At 41.5% G+C, this 16765-nt stretch overlaps 1 protein-coding gene and 1 pseudogene across 1 annotated transcript; one reads left to right on the forward strand and one right to left on the reverse strand.

Annotated features, from left to right (window-relative positions):
- LOC106970404 (T cell receptor beta variable 9-like) overlaps window positions 1-16765 on the reverse strand; it is a 54808-nt pseudogene that overhangs the window by 4603 nt on the left and 33440 nt on the right.
- LOC106970422 (serine protease 1) lies at window positions 7278-12064 on the forward strand. The gene is made up of 5 exons (XM_015067039.3): window positions 7278-7435; window positions 9439-9598; window positions 10375-10628; window positions 11137-11273; window positions 11821-12064. The coding sequence occupies exons 1-5, from the start codon at window positions 7396-7398 to the stop codon at window positions 11968-11970; spliced, it is 741 nt and encodes a 246-aa protein (XP_014922525.1). The 5' UTR covers window positions 7278-7395; the 3' UTR covers window positions 11971-12064.

Raw genomic sequence — 16765 nt, forward strand, 5'->3', positions numbered from 1 at the left:
CCAGGCCTCCTTCCTGCACAGATACAATGCAAAGCACTAGTCCTCTGACAGCAAAGATATTTCACTTCACAGATTGCTTGGGGAATAATTCGATGCATTTCAGGTTGGCGGTGGGTGTGGGGAGGCCTCGGGGCCTTGTCTCTCCCCTTATGCTCTAGACACAGGTCAGGATCAATGCAGAGTGATGGCTGCAGCTAGTGAACATGTACTTGACTTGCTTGGACTTTTCTGAACCATTTGTATTTCTCTCTCCCCTCCCCCCCCACCCTGTTCTCCAGGAAGCAATGCCAATTTCCTTGTTCTAAAAGTCTGAGATTTTTCCTTTCTTCCCTCCTATACTAACACATTATTGGCATGCGTGTACCTGTCTTCCTGCTGAGTTCGAGCTTTTTAAGGTCACAGGCTGTATCTTTTTAAAAAATTGCTTTAAAAAAATTTCTGCATATTGTTCTCTAGGACGTTACTTATTTTTTAACAGCTTCATTGAGGTATAATTGATATACAAAGACCCGCACATATTTAATACCACCATGTCTAGATAATACACGTATGTTAATCAGTTTCTTTCTCTTCCTTCCCCGCAAAACCCTTTCTCACCTGCCAGTCTTTGCAAAGCACCTTAAAGGTGAGCTCCTCTGGCCTGAAGCAGCAGTGATTCCTGATGGCCCACTACATGCTTCTCGATATTTCCTCTCTTGAAGGAGGAGGGAGGGGGCCCCTTCAATCATCCCCAGGTGCGCACATGTTCTCATCACTACCCTCTCATCTCCCCAGGACCCCGGTCTTCAGAACTACAACCTGATGCTCTCCCTCAGCATTCAAGAGTCTGCCTGAAGGGGGACTGGCCCCCTACTATGTTCTGGTCACCAAACAGCCATTGATTGTGACTCTACCGAAGAGTCCTGATTGCAATGGGTTCGGTGTGGAAGGGGAAATAAAATGATAAATAACAAAACCTATGGGGTATACGTCTTTGGTTTTGTGTGTGTGAATATTCTAGGTGGTGAGACAGAGCCAATAGTGAGATGAAGCAGCTAAAATACTCCTGTATGACGTTTCACTAATCGTAAAATGGTAGGGTATAATCCGTGTTCAGCAGCATTTGAAGGACATGCAGAAAAAGGGGATTGCCCAAGTTGGAGAAGGCTTTTTGAAGGAGATGAGTGTAAGCCAAATCTGTAAGCACTCTAGTCCTGTACCAGTTTATTTTTTTTCTAAGAACCAGTTCTGGTTCATTGTGTATAAAGAGGCTAGCACATAGCTTCAACTTTTAGTTCTGGCATGCTATTTTTCTGGTAACATGAGGCAACTTTTGAGGTTGCCTTCTGAGATTTGCTCCTGCTACAAATAGGGACAGGGAAACTCTGTTGTGTGTTCGAAACTTGCCTTATCTTGGTTCTCCTGTTTACTATTCTAAAACCCATAATCTTCTGCTGGCCGTGACCCCTGATCACTTACCGTTTATTATGAGTCTCCTGATCTTCTATTACCAAGGGACAAGATTAAGAAAAAATGGTTAAAAGCTCTAAACAATCTTCTGGCTCAACACAAGGAAAAACTTTCCAACTGGATGGTTGAGAAGGTACTGGGATCTCCTTTCTGCAATAGAGGCTGGAAGACCTTTGGTGGGATGTTATAGACGGGGCTCAAGCATCTGATGTGGCGAAGAGAAACCGAAGCATCTACTCTGTGCCAGAGACAGAGCTACAGACTGAGAACTTAAATACAAAATATTTGTTTCAGGAGATCATAATCTAGTTGAGGAAATAGACAAAAATAAACGTTTACAAGAAAATTCAGAAGTTATAATAGCAATACACACAAGGCTTTAAAAGAGTGCAGAAAGGTAACAGAGTTATCTGTCAAGTCAGAGGCAGCGTGGGGTGGAGTTAGGGGTGGGCATAGATAAATGTCAGAGGTTAACTCTAAGAAGAGATGATGTCAAGGTAAATTTTAACGGATGAATTGGAGTTTGCGAGCGAAGAAGTGAGGGAGGTAACCCCATTCAGCAGTAATTTGCTGAACAATTACTATGTGTCAGATACATGTTGGCTTTGAGGCAGAATGGTAAGCAAATCAGACATCAGTTGTGCCCTCAGGAATTTTAAACCATCAACACTACACGGATAGATACTCACACAATTTATATATAATTGGAAGTAAATGTTATAAAAGTAGAAGCTGACAAGAAAACTCAAGAAGGCCTGATTTGAGCTAGAGAGTGCAGGTGAGGTTCATCAGGATTCTCTCTGATTAGAGACCTAGAGAATGAGTGGGTGTTAAACTGGTGAGGCAAGTGGGAAAGGCACAGAGGTGTGAAATAGTGAAGAGTGTCCAGGTTCATAGGCTTCAATGCCATGCCCAAGAACTTAAATCCATCCCAACATCAATATGGAGCTATTGAAGAGATTTAAGCAGGAAAATGACATGATCCATTTGAATTTTAGAAAGACCACTCTGGTAAAACAGTATGGAGGTAGGTTGAAGGACAGTAAATCCAGAAACAAGAAAATACTAGTAGTGCTATTTATTTTAGCAGACCGTGGTCCTGAACGAAGGCACAGGTGGTTTGTTTGAAAGGTAAGTCAAGGATCTTCAGGACAGAGCAGTGGGAAGCGAATGCTGACAGAGACATAATTTAGTTGTGTTAACACTTTAACAAAACTCTTGTATGTGGGTCGAAGATCGTGTTAACTTCTATTTCCCCCTGATTTTCTGTGGGTGTTCATTTTATACATGAGGATATTAATGTGCAAAGACCCCCCAAAATGGAAGCTAGTGGCAGAATGAAGGCCAGAACTCTGTTGCCAGATTGAAATCTTCTCTCCCAGAATTTTATTGTTTCTCATCCTTTGGTACAAGTTTCTGTCTCTATCATTCTCTTCTTTGTTTTGCCCTGTTCTCTGTCATTCCGATATCCTAGCCCTAAACCCCCAATTCCCCACGTCTTACTTTCTCCCAAAAGCATTACTTGAAGGTCAACAGTGAGCTAATTCTCTTAGGATCACTAGTTTTCTTTCAAGCCACACCTGATCATTGAAACAATCACCATTCAATTTTAAGTCTGGATGTGGGGCACTTAATTCATTTCTTCCTTCTCTTCTGGAGAGGGTCAACAGACTATGGCCCAGGTTCAAGTCTGACCTGCAGCCTGTTTCAGGAAATGAAGAAGGTTTCCTGGAACGTAGCTGCACTCAACCACACATGTACTGTATATGGCTGCCTTCACGCTGCAATGAAGAGTAGTTGTGACAGAGACTGTATTGGCTGCAAAGCCTAAAACATTTACTATTGGGCTCTTTACAGGAAATGTTTGCTGACTGCTGCAAACAATATCATGGAGAGAATCACATGTAGCTAGAATAGAAATGTCCTCAAACTAATGCCATCCTTGAGCAGGGTTCTCAAGGAAGCCTGTCTGGTTCCAGGGTTCACTTTACCAAGAAAGAGCATTCTACTTGCCAACACTGGTTTTCTGTACATGGCAATGATTAGAAATTGAGCTTAGCACGGACCGTCAGGTTAGCATCAGGGTTATGACACAAGCGCGTACTTTGTAACCTTGTTCTTTTTTGCATTCTTGTTGCCCTGATTGCTTCTTTCAGTTTTTTTTTAGTAATTTAATATATCTTTTTTTCAGGGAGAGGAATTCTTATTTAAAAATTTCCCTTCCTGTTGGCACAGTTAAAGAGCCAGTAAATGGCCTCAGTAACTAGAGTTGTGTTAGCCAAGAAGGTGGCTGGAGCATCTAAGCAAAAAGAAAAACAGACTCCATCAGAGAGAAGATCATAAAGTTGCCTTCAGAGGCCGGTGAGTCTTGCTTCTGCCAACATAAATGTCAACATATTTGCTGGAGCCCAACCAGCCCCTAATTCAGGCCCAAGTTTAGATAGTCCTCCAAGGCCACTAAGCCGTGTGCATGGGAAAGAGGGGTGACAAATACAGATGCACTAAATACAGACACATGCCTCTGGACCTTCATGTGCTTGAAGTGAGGAAAAGAAGTATAGGTACCAACCCACTCTGCCCGGCAAAAGGAACGTGGACATTGCCACACATTGCACGTGGCTCTTTTCACAGACATGACTGAGGAAGGAGACTCCCCACCTCCTCCACATCCACACACTGTGGCATGACCACTGTTGATTGCAAACAAGAATTCATCGATGTTATTGAGGACAGATGTTTTGCACACACAAAGCGCAGACAAGAATATCTATTGAATCTGAGAAGTTTCAACCCAGTTCTCCAGGGCCCAACTTCACAGGATGATTGAGGCACAGTATCTCAGGAGTAAAAGGTATCTTACAGGTGTGAGCTCCCACACAATCGTGCAAGGATATCTTCTTCATGTTTGTTCACCCACTTTACAGAAAAGATCGGCATGGCGCTCATGTAGAGAGACACCTCACACTGATCCCGTGTTCTCCTGGCCTCTTCAATAGGGAGCATTCTTCTAGTATCTTCTGCTTGGCGTACTTTGCGCTCTCACTTAATATCCAGATCTACTCTGCTCCATACCCTTTCCACACCCAGCAGCCACCACAGCCATGACCACCAGTGATATTTGGGATTTCCCACTCTCGTTTTGTCCGGCCCTCTGCCTGATGCTATGGGATCAGTCTTCAACATGTGTTTGCTTTGGCGGCACATATACAAAACAACTAGTCTTCAACGTGATTTTAGGGAGCGCACAAATGACCACTGTTATTTAAAGAGCTATGTTATCAAACAGCATGTGTTCATTTTAATGTGCATTAGATAAAGATTCACCAACACATGAAATATCAACATCTATGCTTGAGAAGAGGCTCAGGAAAAAAGTCTACTTTAAAATCAAAAGTTGGGGCGCCTGGGTGGCTCAGTCGGTTAAGCGTCCGACTTCAGCTCAGGTCATGATCTCGCGGTTCGTGGGTTCGAGCCCCGCGTCAGGCTCTGGGCTGACCGCTCGGAGCCTGGAGGCTGCTTTGGATTCTGTGTCTCCCTCTCTCTCTGACCCTCCCCCATTCATGCTCTGTCTCTCTCTCTCTCAAAAATAAATAAACATTAAAAAAAATTTTTTAATCAAAACTTAAGTTACTTTAAAGGCATTGTGTGCATGGTTTCCATGCACCACATGTGAGAGTTATTTGGGAATACCTAAAGTCCAGAAACCATCACTCGGCATTTTCCCCACATCCCCACTACTGCTTTAGACGACTGAAGAGTCATCACGCTGCCACTGGATGGGTCCATGCTCCTTTATCTCAGGTGTTTATTTGGGCATTTGCAGTTGAGTCTAGATAATTCCTCTTACCTGGCAACCCTCACACTTCCCTTACCAGGGAGAAGGGGTCCAAGTGATAAAGCCCAGAATGCACCAGGGAGAGCTCCCTACAGCATAGCAGCACATGAGCCAACTATTGTGGGAACTCTTTGAAGATGATGTGCTTTTCATATGAGCTAAGGTCTCTGGTGAGTTTCAAGGGAAGTTCCAGGGGTGATTCAGAACTACACAACTTCCAACACTTCACCATGGAGGTATCAGAAAGGAAGATAATTGGACGGGTTGAGAAGGCTCTCCCTTCTTCACTCTGGGCCTGGCCCTTCTCTTACTCCTTAATTTCCATGATTTTTAGGTATCAGTGAGGGACAGCCCCCTGCTTTATGTGCCATTCATTCAGTAGTTGATTAGTGCCTACATTATGCTAACATTCAAATCACTTACCCATGGCTATGGCCTTAGAAGCTACTTTGCCCATCTTTTCTCCTTACATCAGTCATTCCCGGCTGGGGATGATTTTGAACCCAAGGGAACATTTAGCAATGTCTGGAGACATTTGGGTTGTCACAACGTGGAGGAGGGGCTAGTGGTACTTGTAACTAAGGCCAGGGGTGCTGATAAATATCCTACAGTGTTCAGGGCAGTTCCCCACAACACAGAATTACCTGGCCCCAAATGTCAGTAGGGCCGGGGGTTGAGAAATTCTGCCTTCTAGTGAATCATCTTTATATCAGCACAACTTTGAATGTAAAAGCAACAAACTACTTCATGAGAGACGATCATCTGCTAAAGCAGAAGTACATCCTGGTAGGCCATTCAGATGTGTGGGAGTAGAATCTGGTCCCTGAGATTCACTTATTCTGGATACTTCTGCCATGCTTCATTAATTATGACAACTCCTGCTCCAGGAACCCATTTCTTCAATTTATCTAAGAATTCTCTCTGCTCCCTAGGGTCATCCTTTAATTTGGTGGAGTTCAGGTTGTTCTCCTTAGTTATGTTTATGGCATCACAGTAGAGTTTATGATCCTTGAAATGAGTCTGCTCAAGTTTGAACACTGTGTTAACCACTCAAGAGTATAAAACTTTGAGCAAAACATGTAATTTCCCCAAGCTTCACTGTCCCCATATATAAAATGGTAAAAATTAGAACAACACCTATAAAGCTGCTGGTAAGGATTGAATGAACTGATGTATAGAAACCCCATCCACGGTGCCTGATGCATAGTAAGCACTCCATCGATTTCAATTGTATTACCATTTGTCAAGATTTCTGTATTATCTTGGTGTCCAGATTGTGATGAACTAAGTGGAGAGGTGTTGTATAGTGGTTAAATGCACAGACTCTGAAGCCAGATTTCCTGGATTGGAATCCTGACCCTACCGTGTACTTGCTAGGTGATGTTGCTCAAGTCCTCTGTAAATTTTGTGTGCCTCAGTTTCCCCATATGTATAGTGGGGATAGTAACAGGTATCTTCTAGGGTTGTAATGAGAATTTCTAAATTAATATATGCAAAGTTTTTATAGATATAAAATATATAGTAACTTCTAGTAAGTTATCCTTTCATTCTCCTGTTTACCTCGATCATGGTTTCAATTCAGAACACTTTTTTCTTTTCTCAAGGAAACAAGTTTCCCTATTAATAATGAAAATTTAACGTGGCTATACAAAGCCACAGATGCCACAAGAAAAATTATATAACTGTGAAAGAGCCAGTATTAATTAAACATCAAGGGGGTAGTGTTCAAGAGAGTCCTCAGATAAAAGTTCACAGTTGAGACAACCAAATACTTAAGATTTTTGTCTGGGAAACAGGACACCTGCAGCCCCATTCTGTGACCTTGCTCCAATGTACTTTTCTATTATGGGGAACAAATTGCACCAGGTGGGTTTATTATTTCCATTTCCACAACTTTCTGGAAAAGTAGACAAAAGCTGATGTTTAAATATGATGCTGAATTATCTTCAGTTTGGCATAGAATTGAATTCTAAATTTGGATTTGTAAGTTTCCAGTCAAATCACTTTTCTGGCACCCATGGCCATGGGTGTCAATGACAAACCTGGGGGTATAAATACCTATGGATGAAAAGCGATCACCACACTTCTCAGTCCAAATCCAGTGAGCAACCATGAAGACTTTCATCTTCCTTGCTCTCCTGGGAGCTGCTGGTGAGTCTTTACGAATAAATGAATGCAGTGGTTACATCTACCCCAGGGGATGCCTGAAGCTGCAGATAGTACTGAACCCTGTATATGCTATGGTTTTTTCCAATATGTATGTACCTATGATAAAGTTTAACTTATAAATTAGGTACAGTAAAGGATTAACAATAACTAATAACAAAATAGAACAATTATATAATAATCATAACATACTGTAATAGAAGTTATGTGTCATGCTCTTCTCTCTATCTCTGTCTCTAAATATCTTATTGTACTTGACTCACTCTTCTTGTGATGATGTGAGATGATAAAATGCCTACATGATAAACAGAGTGAAGTGAATGATGTAGGCATAGTGAGATAGTGTTAGGTTAGTAATGACCTCCTGATGATACATCAGAAAGTAGACCATCTGCTTCCTGACTGCGGTTCACCGAGGGTAACCGAAACCATGGATAAGGGGAAACTACCCTAGTACAAATATCTATACATAATTAAACCTCACTTTTTGGGGACAGATTATAGTGAGCAGGAGTAACTAGTGTAGAAAGTATAAAGAGGCAGAAATTGCCCTGAACGTCAAGATAAAATCTATGAAGGAAGAGAGAAAAGGAAAGGATAGTTAACAATAAGGAAATGTTGCATTTTGAATTAATAATCGGGAACAATGACTAGTCTTGGGCTCATTGAAGAGGCTGTGAGGGTCAGAACCAGAGTCTCCTCTATACCGAAAGGATTTTAACAGGCAAAGATACTTTACTTCTCATGAATAAAAGCTATGGGCTGGGTTTTACAATGTCTTTCTTAATGAAATCTCTCTGGTGTAAAATAATATATCATTTAATCATCAAAAGACGTAGAGAAATATCTGTTTCTGTTCTTCATACTACCAAATTTTATCAAAAACTTGCTATTAAACTTTCCCGAATTGGATGAGTATAAATTCAATACACTAGTCTCTAAATGTCTTTCCCAAAATTACTTCAAAATATTTGAACACTAGGGTGGATATAATATAACCATAGACTTTGGGAGCCATAGAAATCTTAATAAATCAGTGGGCCAAACTTCACAATGCTGAATAAATTGAAAAATGTTAGAAAGATAATTGGAATAAGGGGAAAGGTTGGAGAGGGAAACCAAATATAATGTTCTATGAAATTATTTCATGAAAATTTTACATAAGAACCAAAAAGAGAAATTTGGGGAACAAAAGTACAAACTCCCAATTCCTTCCAGGCTAGAACATTCTTAGGGGGCTTCTAAAAGCTTCCTTCCCTCTACTTCACGGGAATAAGTATCCTATACCAACCACCATAAATCAATATAAGCATGGTTACTGCAAAGCTTCACTGAACACCTATTTGCATGTCTGCTGAACAAAGTTTTGTATAAAAAGTATTCTTTTTTTAATGTTTATTTATTTATTTTGAGAGAGAGAGTGAGTGAGTGAGCAGAGGAGGGGAAGGCAAAGAGACAGAGGAAGAGAGAGAATCCCAAGCAGCAGAGCCCAATGCAGGGCTCGAACTTGCAAACCATGAGATCATGACCTGAGCCAAAACCAAGAATCAGATGCTTAACTGAATGAGCCACCCAGGCACTCCTAAAAAGTATTCTTTACATCCTTAGGTAGTAATGTTCAGGGCATTTAATATATAAGAGTCTCTGATCAAGGTGTGTGTGTGTGTGTGTGTGTGTGTGTGTGCACGCGCGTGTGTGTGTGTTTGTGTGGTACATATGTTGAAAAACAGTATATTTATCAAATTTAAAGCATAACTTACAAATTAGATATTTATAATGGTGTAAGTAGAGTATGTGTCAAAGGTATAGATAGAGTAATAAGATTTTGGGAAAAACATTATGGGAAAATTATGTTATCACCATGTCCTGATTATGTGTGACACGAAAACATTATCTTCTCTTTTCTAGTTCACCTACAAAAACTTAGTGGTAAGTAGAAATTCCAAGATGTATCTTTTAACAGATAGTTTCCAACTTTTCCTTGTCAGTGGCTTTCCCCATTGATGACGATGACAAGATCGTTGGGGGCTACACCTGTCCGAGGAACTCTGTCCCCTACCAGGTGTCCCTGAACTCGGGCTACCACTTCTGTGGCGGCTCCCTCATCAATTCCCAGTGGGTGGTGTCTGCGGCTCACTGCTACAAGTCGTAAGTAACTGATACTCACATATCTGTTCTCCCAGATCAGCTCATCCCCCAGCCCTGCCAAAGCACAATCAGGGTAAACTAGAGAGTTATGCTTGAGGGGTGAGCATTCGGATTCTAGAAGCCTTGTCACTCTCCCCAGGCACTGTATGTTGCGTTGAGGGAATTTTACATGGACAGCTAACCTTAGAGTTCCCTGGTAGCCTTCCAAATGATGGTACCAGAGACAGAGGAGGGGAACTAGTTAGTGATGAAGTATACCTAGGACTAGCTTAAGAGCATTAATCGATAAATAGTCCCAATCATTATAGCTCAACCAAGAAAAAATGGCATATGGAGGTAAAAACCCAAAAGAAGTTTCCAGTACAATGTTAAAAATAAGTACAACTCATTCTGCCCCCTTGAAATCCTGGCATGTCTCTGATTCCTGCCATGTCTCCCTACAATAACTGATAATCTCAACCAGAGGAGGAATAGCACGTGCTGAATAATATTCATCAATTCCCACCTAACCTGCCATCATTGTATTGGTGTCATTCAGTCATGGGAACTAAAGGCATCTAGCTATTCTAACAAGATGGCGGGCTGGTAGTGACACCCACTTAAGAGTTACTCTAACCTGGACCGTATCTGGTAGGGCTGCCTTAAGTGCACAATTACCTATGTGTGGGAACACTTGAAGGGGATGGTGTTCATGCTTATGCTTATGACTGGGGGGAACAGGGGAGGGGGAAAATCTCAAGTTGGATACTTACAGAACTTTGCATCCTCTAATCCAGCCGAATCCAGGTGCGTCTGGGAGAACACAACATTGCAGTCTCTGAGGGCAGTGAACAATTCATCAATTCGGCCAAGGTCATCCGCCACCCGAGATACAATGCAAACACTATTGATAATGACATCATGCTGATTAAATTGAGCTCACCTGCCACCCTCAACTCTCGAGTGTCTGCTATCTCTCTGCCAAGATCTTGTGCACCTTCTGGTTCCCAGTGCCTCATCTCTGGCTGGGGAAATGTCCAGAGCTTTGGGGGTGAGTGTCACCTGGAACAAAAGCACCAAGTCTGAAAATCCTAGAAGTGAAAGACATGTTGGGGGTCAGTTAGTCTGAACTGTCACTCACGGCAAGGTTCCCAGAGGATAGTTTGTGGATGTATGGAGTCTTAGGAAGTTTCCTTTGCTGGAAAACACAAAAAATGAACTGTGATAAAGATAGCAGATGTTCAGCTGAAGTGTGATTCGTGATTTGCAAAGAAGTAGAAACCGAGGAGGTAAACAGAAGAGAGGCTGAGAGATTTGGTACCACCTAAAGTATAGACCTGCTTAAGAGGTAGTCTCCAGATTTGAGATCTGGAGTCACTGATGCCAGCGTCAGAGAGAACAACTTGTTGATTAAAACTGTTTGGAAGACTTTCCAGATAAAAGTTGTTCTTCCAAAATAGAAGTTACTGGCAAAGTAGGGAAGGAGGGAGAGATTGGGAAAGAAATCTCCAAGAATCCTGTGGGTAATATTCTTCCATTTTTACCCTTGCACCCAACAGAAAATTATCCCGATGTCCTGCAGTGTCTGAAAGCTCCCATACTAACTGACAGTGCTTGCCGTAAAGCCTACCCAGGCCAGATCACCAGCAACATGATCTGTCTGGGCTTCCTGGAAGGCGGAAAGGACTCTTGCCAGGTTAGTTTCTCTGTACTCCTTCTGGCCAAGCCGCAGGCATTTCCACCATATTTTCCCTTTCCTGAAACACAGATTGAGAAGCTGTCTCTGGGATGGATTATAAGGGACAAGGGAGAGATTTGGGATAAATGATAAATTTTCCTTTTGAGATATTAATGGTTAGGGTCAAGGGTAAAAAGATACACAGAAGATGGTGTGCAAACAGCACACCCAGGCGCCCTGCGGAGGAGGTATATTGTACCAGGAAACTTTCTGGAAAAAAAAGCAGGGCTAGCTGGGCAGCATTGCACTCACCTGTCCTCACCTCTTCTTGGTCCTGCCCGCCTGCAACTAAGAGAAGAGCAGGAGCTAGGAGGAGGGGGGTGGGGTAGAAAGGATAGGGATGTAGTACAGAGATTGAGGGTTGGATTCCCAGGAAAAGTGAAGATGCTTCCTGGAGAATCAGCAACCTGGGAAAACGGACCCAGGGTAATGGAGAAACAACTTTGAGCCTTTCCCCCAACTTGGTGTAACTGAGAGTTCTTATTGTCTCTTTCCTCTTGTTCAGGGTGACTCTGGTGGCCCTGTGGTCTGCAACAACCAGCTCCAGGGCATTGTCTCCTGGGGTGCCGGCTGCGCTCAAAGAGGTAAACCCGGTGTCTACACCAAGGTCTGCAACTATGTGAGCTGGATTCAGCAGACCATCGCTGCCAACTAAGCACATGGACCTCTCCACACCTTATCCCGTTAGTCAACCTCGCCTTCCACCTATGCCTGAAAACAGTATCTAAATAAAAAAATTTTGTCCCACACCACATGTCCAAGAACTGTCCTTACTTAATATTTATGAACTTTATCTTCAAACTGACTGCTGAGTAAGAGAGTGGGCACAGAATTGAACAATTACATGAGGATAGAATTGGAAAGGTTACATAGGTATTCATTCAACCTGATCCAAATGAATTTACTGATCATCTATCTGCTAGGCTCTGTGTGGTCCATTGAAGATATAAGCATGGATAAGCTTTGAAGTCACTATTGCCATCACATTTTTGAACAGATGATGATGACATCAGGGTACAGAAAGGGCAAATCAACTGCCCAAAGTCATTGAGTTAGTTCAGAGTCAGGGAAGCTCCAGTGGCCCTTATTCCCAAAGCATTGCTACTGCTGTGACACTATGGTCTCCTTTTTTTTTTTTTTTTGGCTCCAGTCCATCTGAAACTGTGAGGCTAGATAATGGAAACCACCAGATGGAGAATTTGTTTTTTTGTACAAATCACAGATTTCCTGCATTTCCCAAGATTTTACCTACCTATATATTCCAGTTCTCTAAGATCTTTCTTGCTTTCCCACTGGGATTTTATTGCTATTGCAGGCATGATGTCTGTAGGCAGTCTGTGCCCATTGCCCATCTTCCACCACCAGACCCCCACATCCCAGCCCAAATAATGTACTATTTTGAACTATAAAAGAAAGAAAGTGAAAATGCAGGTCAGTTTACAGAGCAGATCTATTACACTGAGGTCACAGAAGTCGTGGCTACAGAGTTGGTTTGGAGAACAAGTCCCAACACGTGATTCCTGTGCATATCCGGTATGGATCCAGGAGAAGAATATAATGGGATCTAAGCACGGACATCCTGGAGCAGATGGAGGAGATTCGAAACGGGAAAATGTTCACAGCCTCAGTAATAAGGTGAAGGAGGGATATTGTCTTAGTCGGTTTAGGCTGTTATACCAAAAATGCCATAGACTGGGTGGCTTAAGCCACAAACATTAACTTCTCATAGTTCTGGAGGCTGGGAAGTCCAAGATCAAGGTGCAGTGGGAAACAGTGCAGGCCCACTTCCTGGCTTGTAGACAGGGGCCTTCTCACTGTGTCCTCACCTGGCAGAGAGAGGGCTCTAGTCTCTTCTTATAAGGACGCTAATCCCATCATGGGGTCTCTAGCCTTATGACCATATAAACCTTGCAAAGGTCCAATCTCCTAATACTGTCCTGCTGTGGGTTAGGTTTGAGCACATAAATTTGTGGGCATGGGGGAGGGGCACAAACATACAGTCCACACCAGGTATTTTGGAAGAGGAAAATATGGGAAGATACATGCCCATTACCAAATTTCTATTCCTTTATAATTCTGGATGGCACATTCATAGGAACCAGTCCTGAGCCCTTCATATTGCCTTGTCAATTCCACTGGGATGGAGGCCAAATTCCTTAGCCTTGCATTCAAGGCTCTTAAATATATGGTCATAACTAAGTTGTCCTGTCTTATTTCCATAGTTCTCATTGAACTGCTTTCATGTTTACATATGGTCTAAATTAATTAATTTCATATATAACTCCTCTATGTTAAAATAGGTAGCTTTAGATCTACCTTAACTAAATATCTCAGGCTTCTCTCCAGAAACAAATGACCTTAAAGATTCTCCCGTTTCCTCTAAAACATTTTCTATTCCACACCAGCACCACCCACCTCACCGCAAGAAGAGGGCAGATTTAGAGACCTGGCAGGTTAAGGGAGCTATATAAAAGATGAGAGATAAGGGAAGGTCCAAAGAAAAGTATGGAAAAAAATCCTTTTTCTTGATACTATTCGATATTCCCTTGTCAGCCTATCTTGTCATTTTCTATCAACTGTCTTTTTAAAAAATCTAACTCTTCATAATTTGTAAATTTATACTAAAATGTAAAATCTGTATGCTCTTTGACCCAGAAACTTCATTTCTAAAACTCTATTCTATTGAAATATCCATACAACCACAAAAACAAAGTATAAATGGGAGTGTATAATTTAGGAGTCATTCCATTGCAAAGAACAGAATAGCCAACTCATATGGCCTTTAAAAATGTACTAATGGAAGCTTAAAAACTGGGAAGGCTTCAAGGATGCTTTGATTCAGCAATTCAAAAATGTCAAGGACCCTATGATTCCTGTCTCTGTCCTGTGCATTAATGTCAGTTTTATCCTCAGGATAAAACCTTGTGATTGAAATGGCCCTCAGAGCCCGACTCTACCTTGTCTATATCGAGGGGGAAAGACAAAGCTACTCCCATCAGATCTAGGAAGTTTCTTTCCCAGATGTCCCTGGCAGACATCATAATGTGTGTCTTTCACTGAATTTGGCCACTGGCACAAACCTGAGTCAATAGTCTAGTGGGATTATGCTGATTAATTTACAATTAGGTTACCCAGCATAACCTCAGAGCAAGGGGTGGACCTTCATTCCGCAATGAACTTGGTACGTGTTTGGTTAACTGAATGGTTATAAGGATGGTTACCAAGAGAAGGAGGAGTGGATGTTAAGAAGGCAGCCACAATCTCCACTAGAGTAATCCAGGGTGCGTATTGATACATTGTCTATGTAATTCTGAAAATCCAGAAACAATCCAAAGATCCATTAATAGAAGATTGATTAAATATATCTGGTACGTCCCTCAGTGGAGACAATGTAACTATTTCATTCATTTATCCAACCACGTACTCAACAAATACTTAATGATGACCTACAATGTCCCCACCCTGTCTTATGCTCTAAAGATACAGCAGAAGAAATAGTCAAAACCCTACCTTCATGGTATATATGTCCTCACTGGGTAAATAGAAAACAAAGACGGTAGACTATAATGCTGATCAATGCAAATGCTACAGAAAAGCAAACCAGATAAAGGGGTGGATGACTGGACAGTACACACCTGCTTCTAAAGTACAGTTGACCTTTGAACAATATGAAGGTTGGGGCACCAACACCCTGCAGAGTCAAAAATCCTTGTATAACTCATGGTTCCCCCAAAACCTAACTACTAATAGACTACTGTTGGCCAGAAGCCTTACTGATAACATAAGCAGTTGATTAACACATATTCTGTATGTTATATGCACTTTATGCGGTATTCTTACAATAAAGAAAACCAGAGAAAAATGTTAAGAAAATCAGAAGGAAGAGAAAATACATTTGCAGTCCTGTACTGTAAGAAGTCCGCATATAAGTGGATCTGTGCAGTTCAAACCCATGCTGTTCACGGGTCAACTGTATAATCTGAGAAACACATAAAAAGACCTATGAAAGCATCCTATAATTTGAAATAAAAAGCCACTTTGTAGAGTCAGAAGAGATATCTCTCATCAAAATATATTTACTCCAAGTAAATACCTAATTCATAATTCAATAAGATCCAGGAAGACATGGTATCTGTGCAGAAAAATACAGAAATATAAGGAGGTAACAATCTGAGATTAGGAACAACTGCATAGAGACAAAAGTGGTTTTTTTCTTGCCATGTCTAATCATAGCAACAGATGAGTTTTCTTTATGTATCACTTGCTCCTGTAAACCCTAAGATGGCTCTCAACTGTCAACCTCATGGTTGTGACCTTTTGGAGCTGTGTAAAATAAAGTGATATCTGCACCTAGAAGCTTAGTTCCTTATGCAAATATTTTTTTCATACAGGATAGCTAGGCTGGGTAGAAGTTTACTTCATACTGGTACACACCATAATCCACTTGTTAGTTTTCCCATTAGCCAGGAAAGAATTTCAACATATGCTCAAGATGAATTTATCAGAGAATATTTGCTCTAATAAGACAAAGAGAAGCCTCTTTTACCCTACAAACCTTATTTAAATTCATTATTGAAGTCCGAACCATTGTCATCGTTTATCTTTTTTTTTTAATGTTTTTATTTATTTTTGAGACAGACAGAGACAGAGCATGAGCAGGGGAGGGGCAGAGAGAGAGGGAGACACAGAATCTGAAGCAGGCTCCAGGCTCTGAGCTGTCAGCATACAGCCCGATGCAGGGCTCAAACTCACAGACTGTGAGATCATGACCTGAGCTGAAGTCGGACGCTTAACCGACTGAGCCACCCAGGCGCCCCCATCATTTATCTTTTATGGCATGTTATTTTGGTATTGATATCAACTTTTCAAACGCTGTTAAAAATAAAGATATTTACTTACTGTCTTTGTATTATTTTAGTCTCACTTTTAAAAGTCCATTAAGAAGTTCTGTCTCGTTGAATGGATACAAATACAAAAGTCTTTATTTAGTCTTAGAGATACTCATTTATTCTGAGTAACTCAGTCTAATCATTGTCTGTTTATACCCCATCTCAGCTATGGAATCTGCTGAAACATAATCCAACAATCGAGATGAAAACTTCTCTCCACACAAAAATCTGTGCATGGAAGTTTACAGCAATTTTATTTATAATTGTCAAAATTTGGAAGCAACAGAGATGTTCTTCCATAGGTGTGTTGATAAATAAGCTGTGGGACACCCAGCCAATGGAGTATTGCTCAGGGCTGAAACAAAAGTGAGCTATCAAGCTACAAAAAGACACGGAGGCAACTTAAATGTATATTACTAAGTGACAGAAGCCAAAATGAGAAGGCTAAATGCTGGATGATTCCAACTATATGGAATTTTGGAAAAGACAAAACCGTGGAGTCAATAAAAAGACCAGTAGTTTCCAGGGGTTGGGGGAAGGGATGAATAGACAGAGCCCAGG

The sequence above is a fragment of the Acinonyx jubatus genome, chromosome A2 (genome assembly GCF_027475565.1).
Source record: "Acinonyx jubatus isolate Ajub_Pintada_27869175 chromosome A2, VMU_Ajub_asm_v1.0, whole genome shotgun sequence".
Lineage (NCBI taxonomy): Eukaryota > Metazoa > Chordata > Mammalia > Carnivora > Felidae > Acinonyx > Acinonyx jubatus.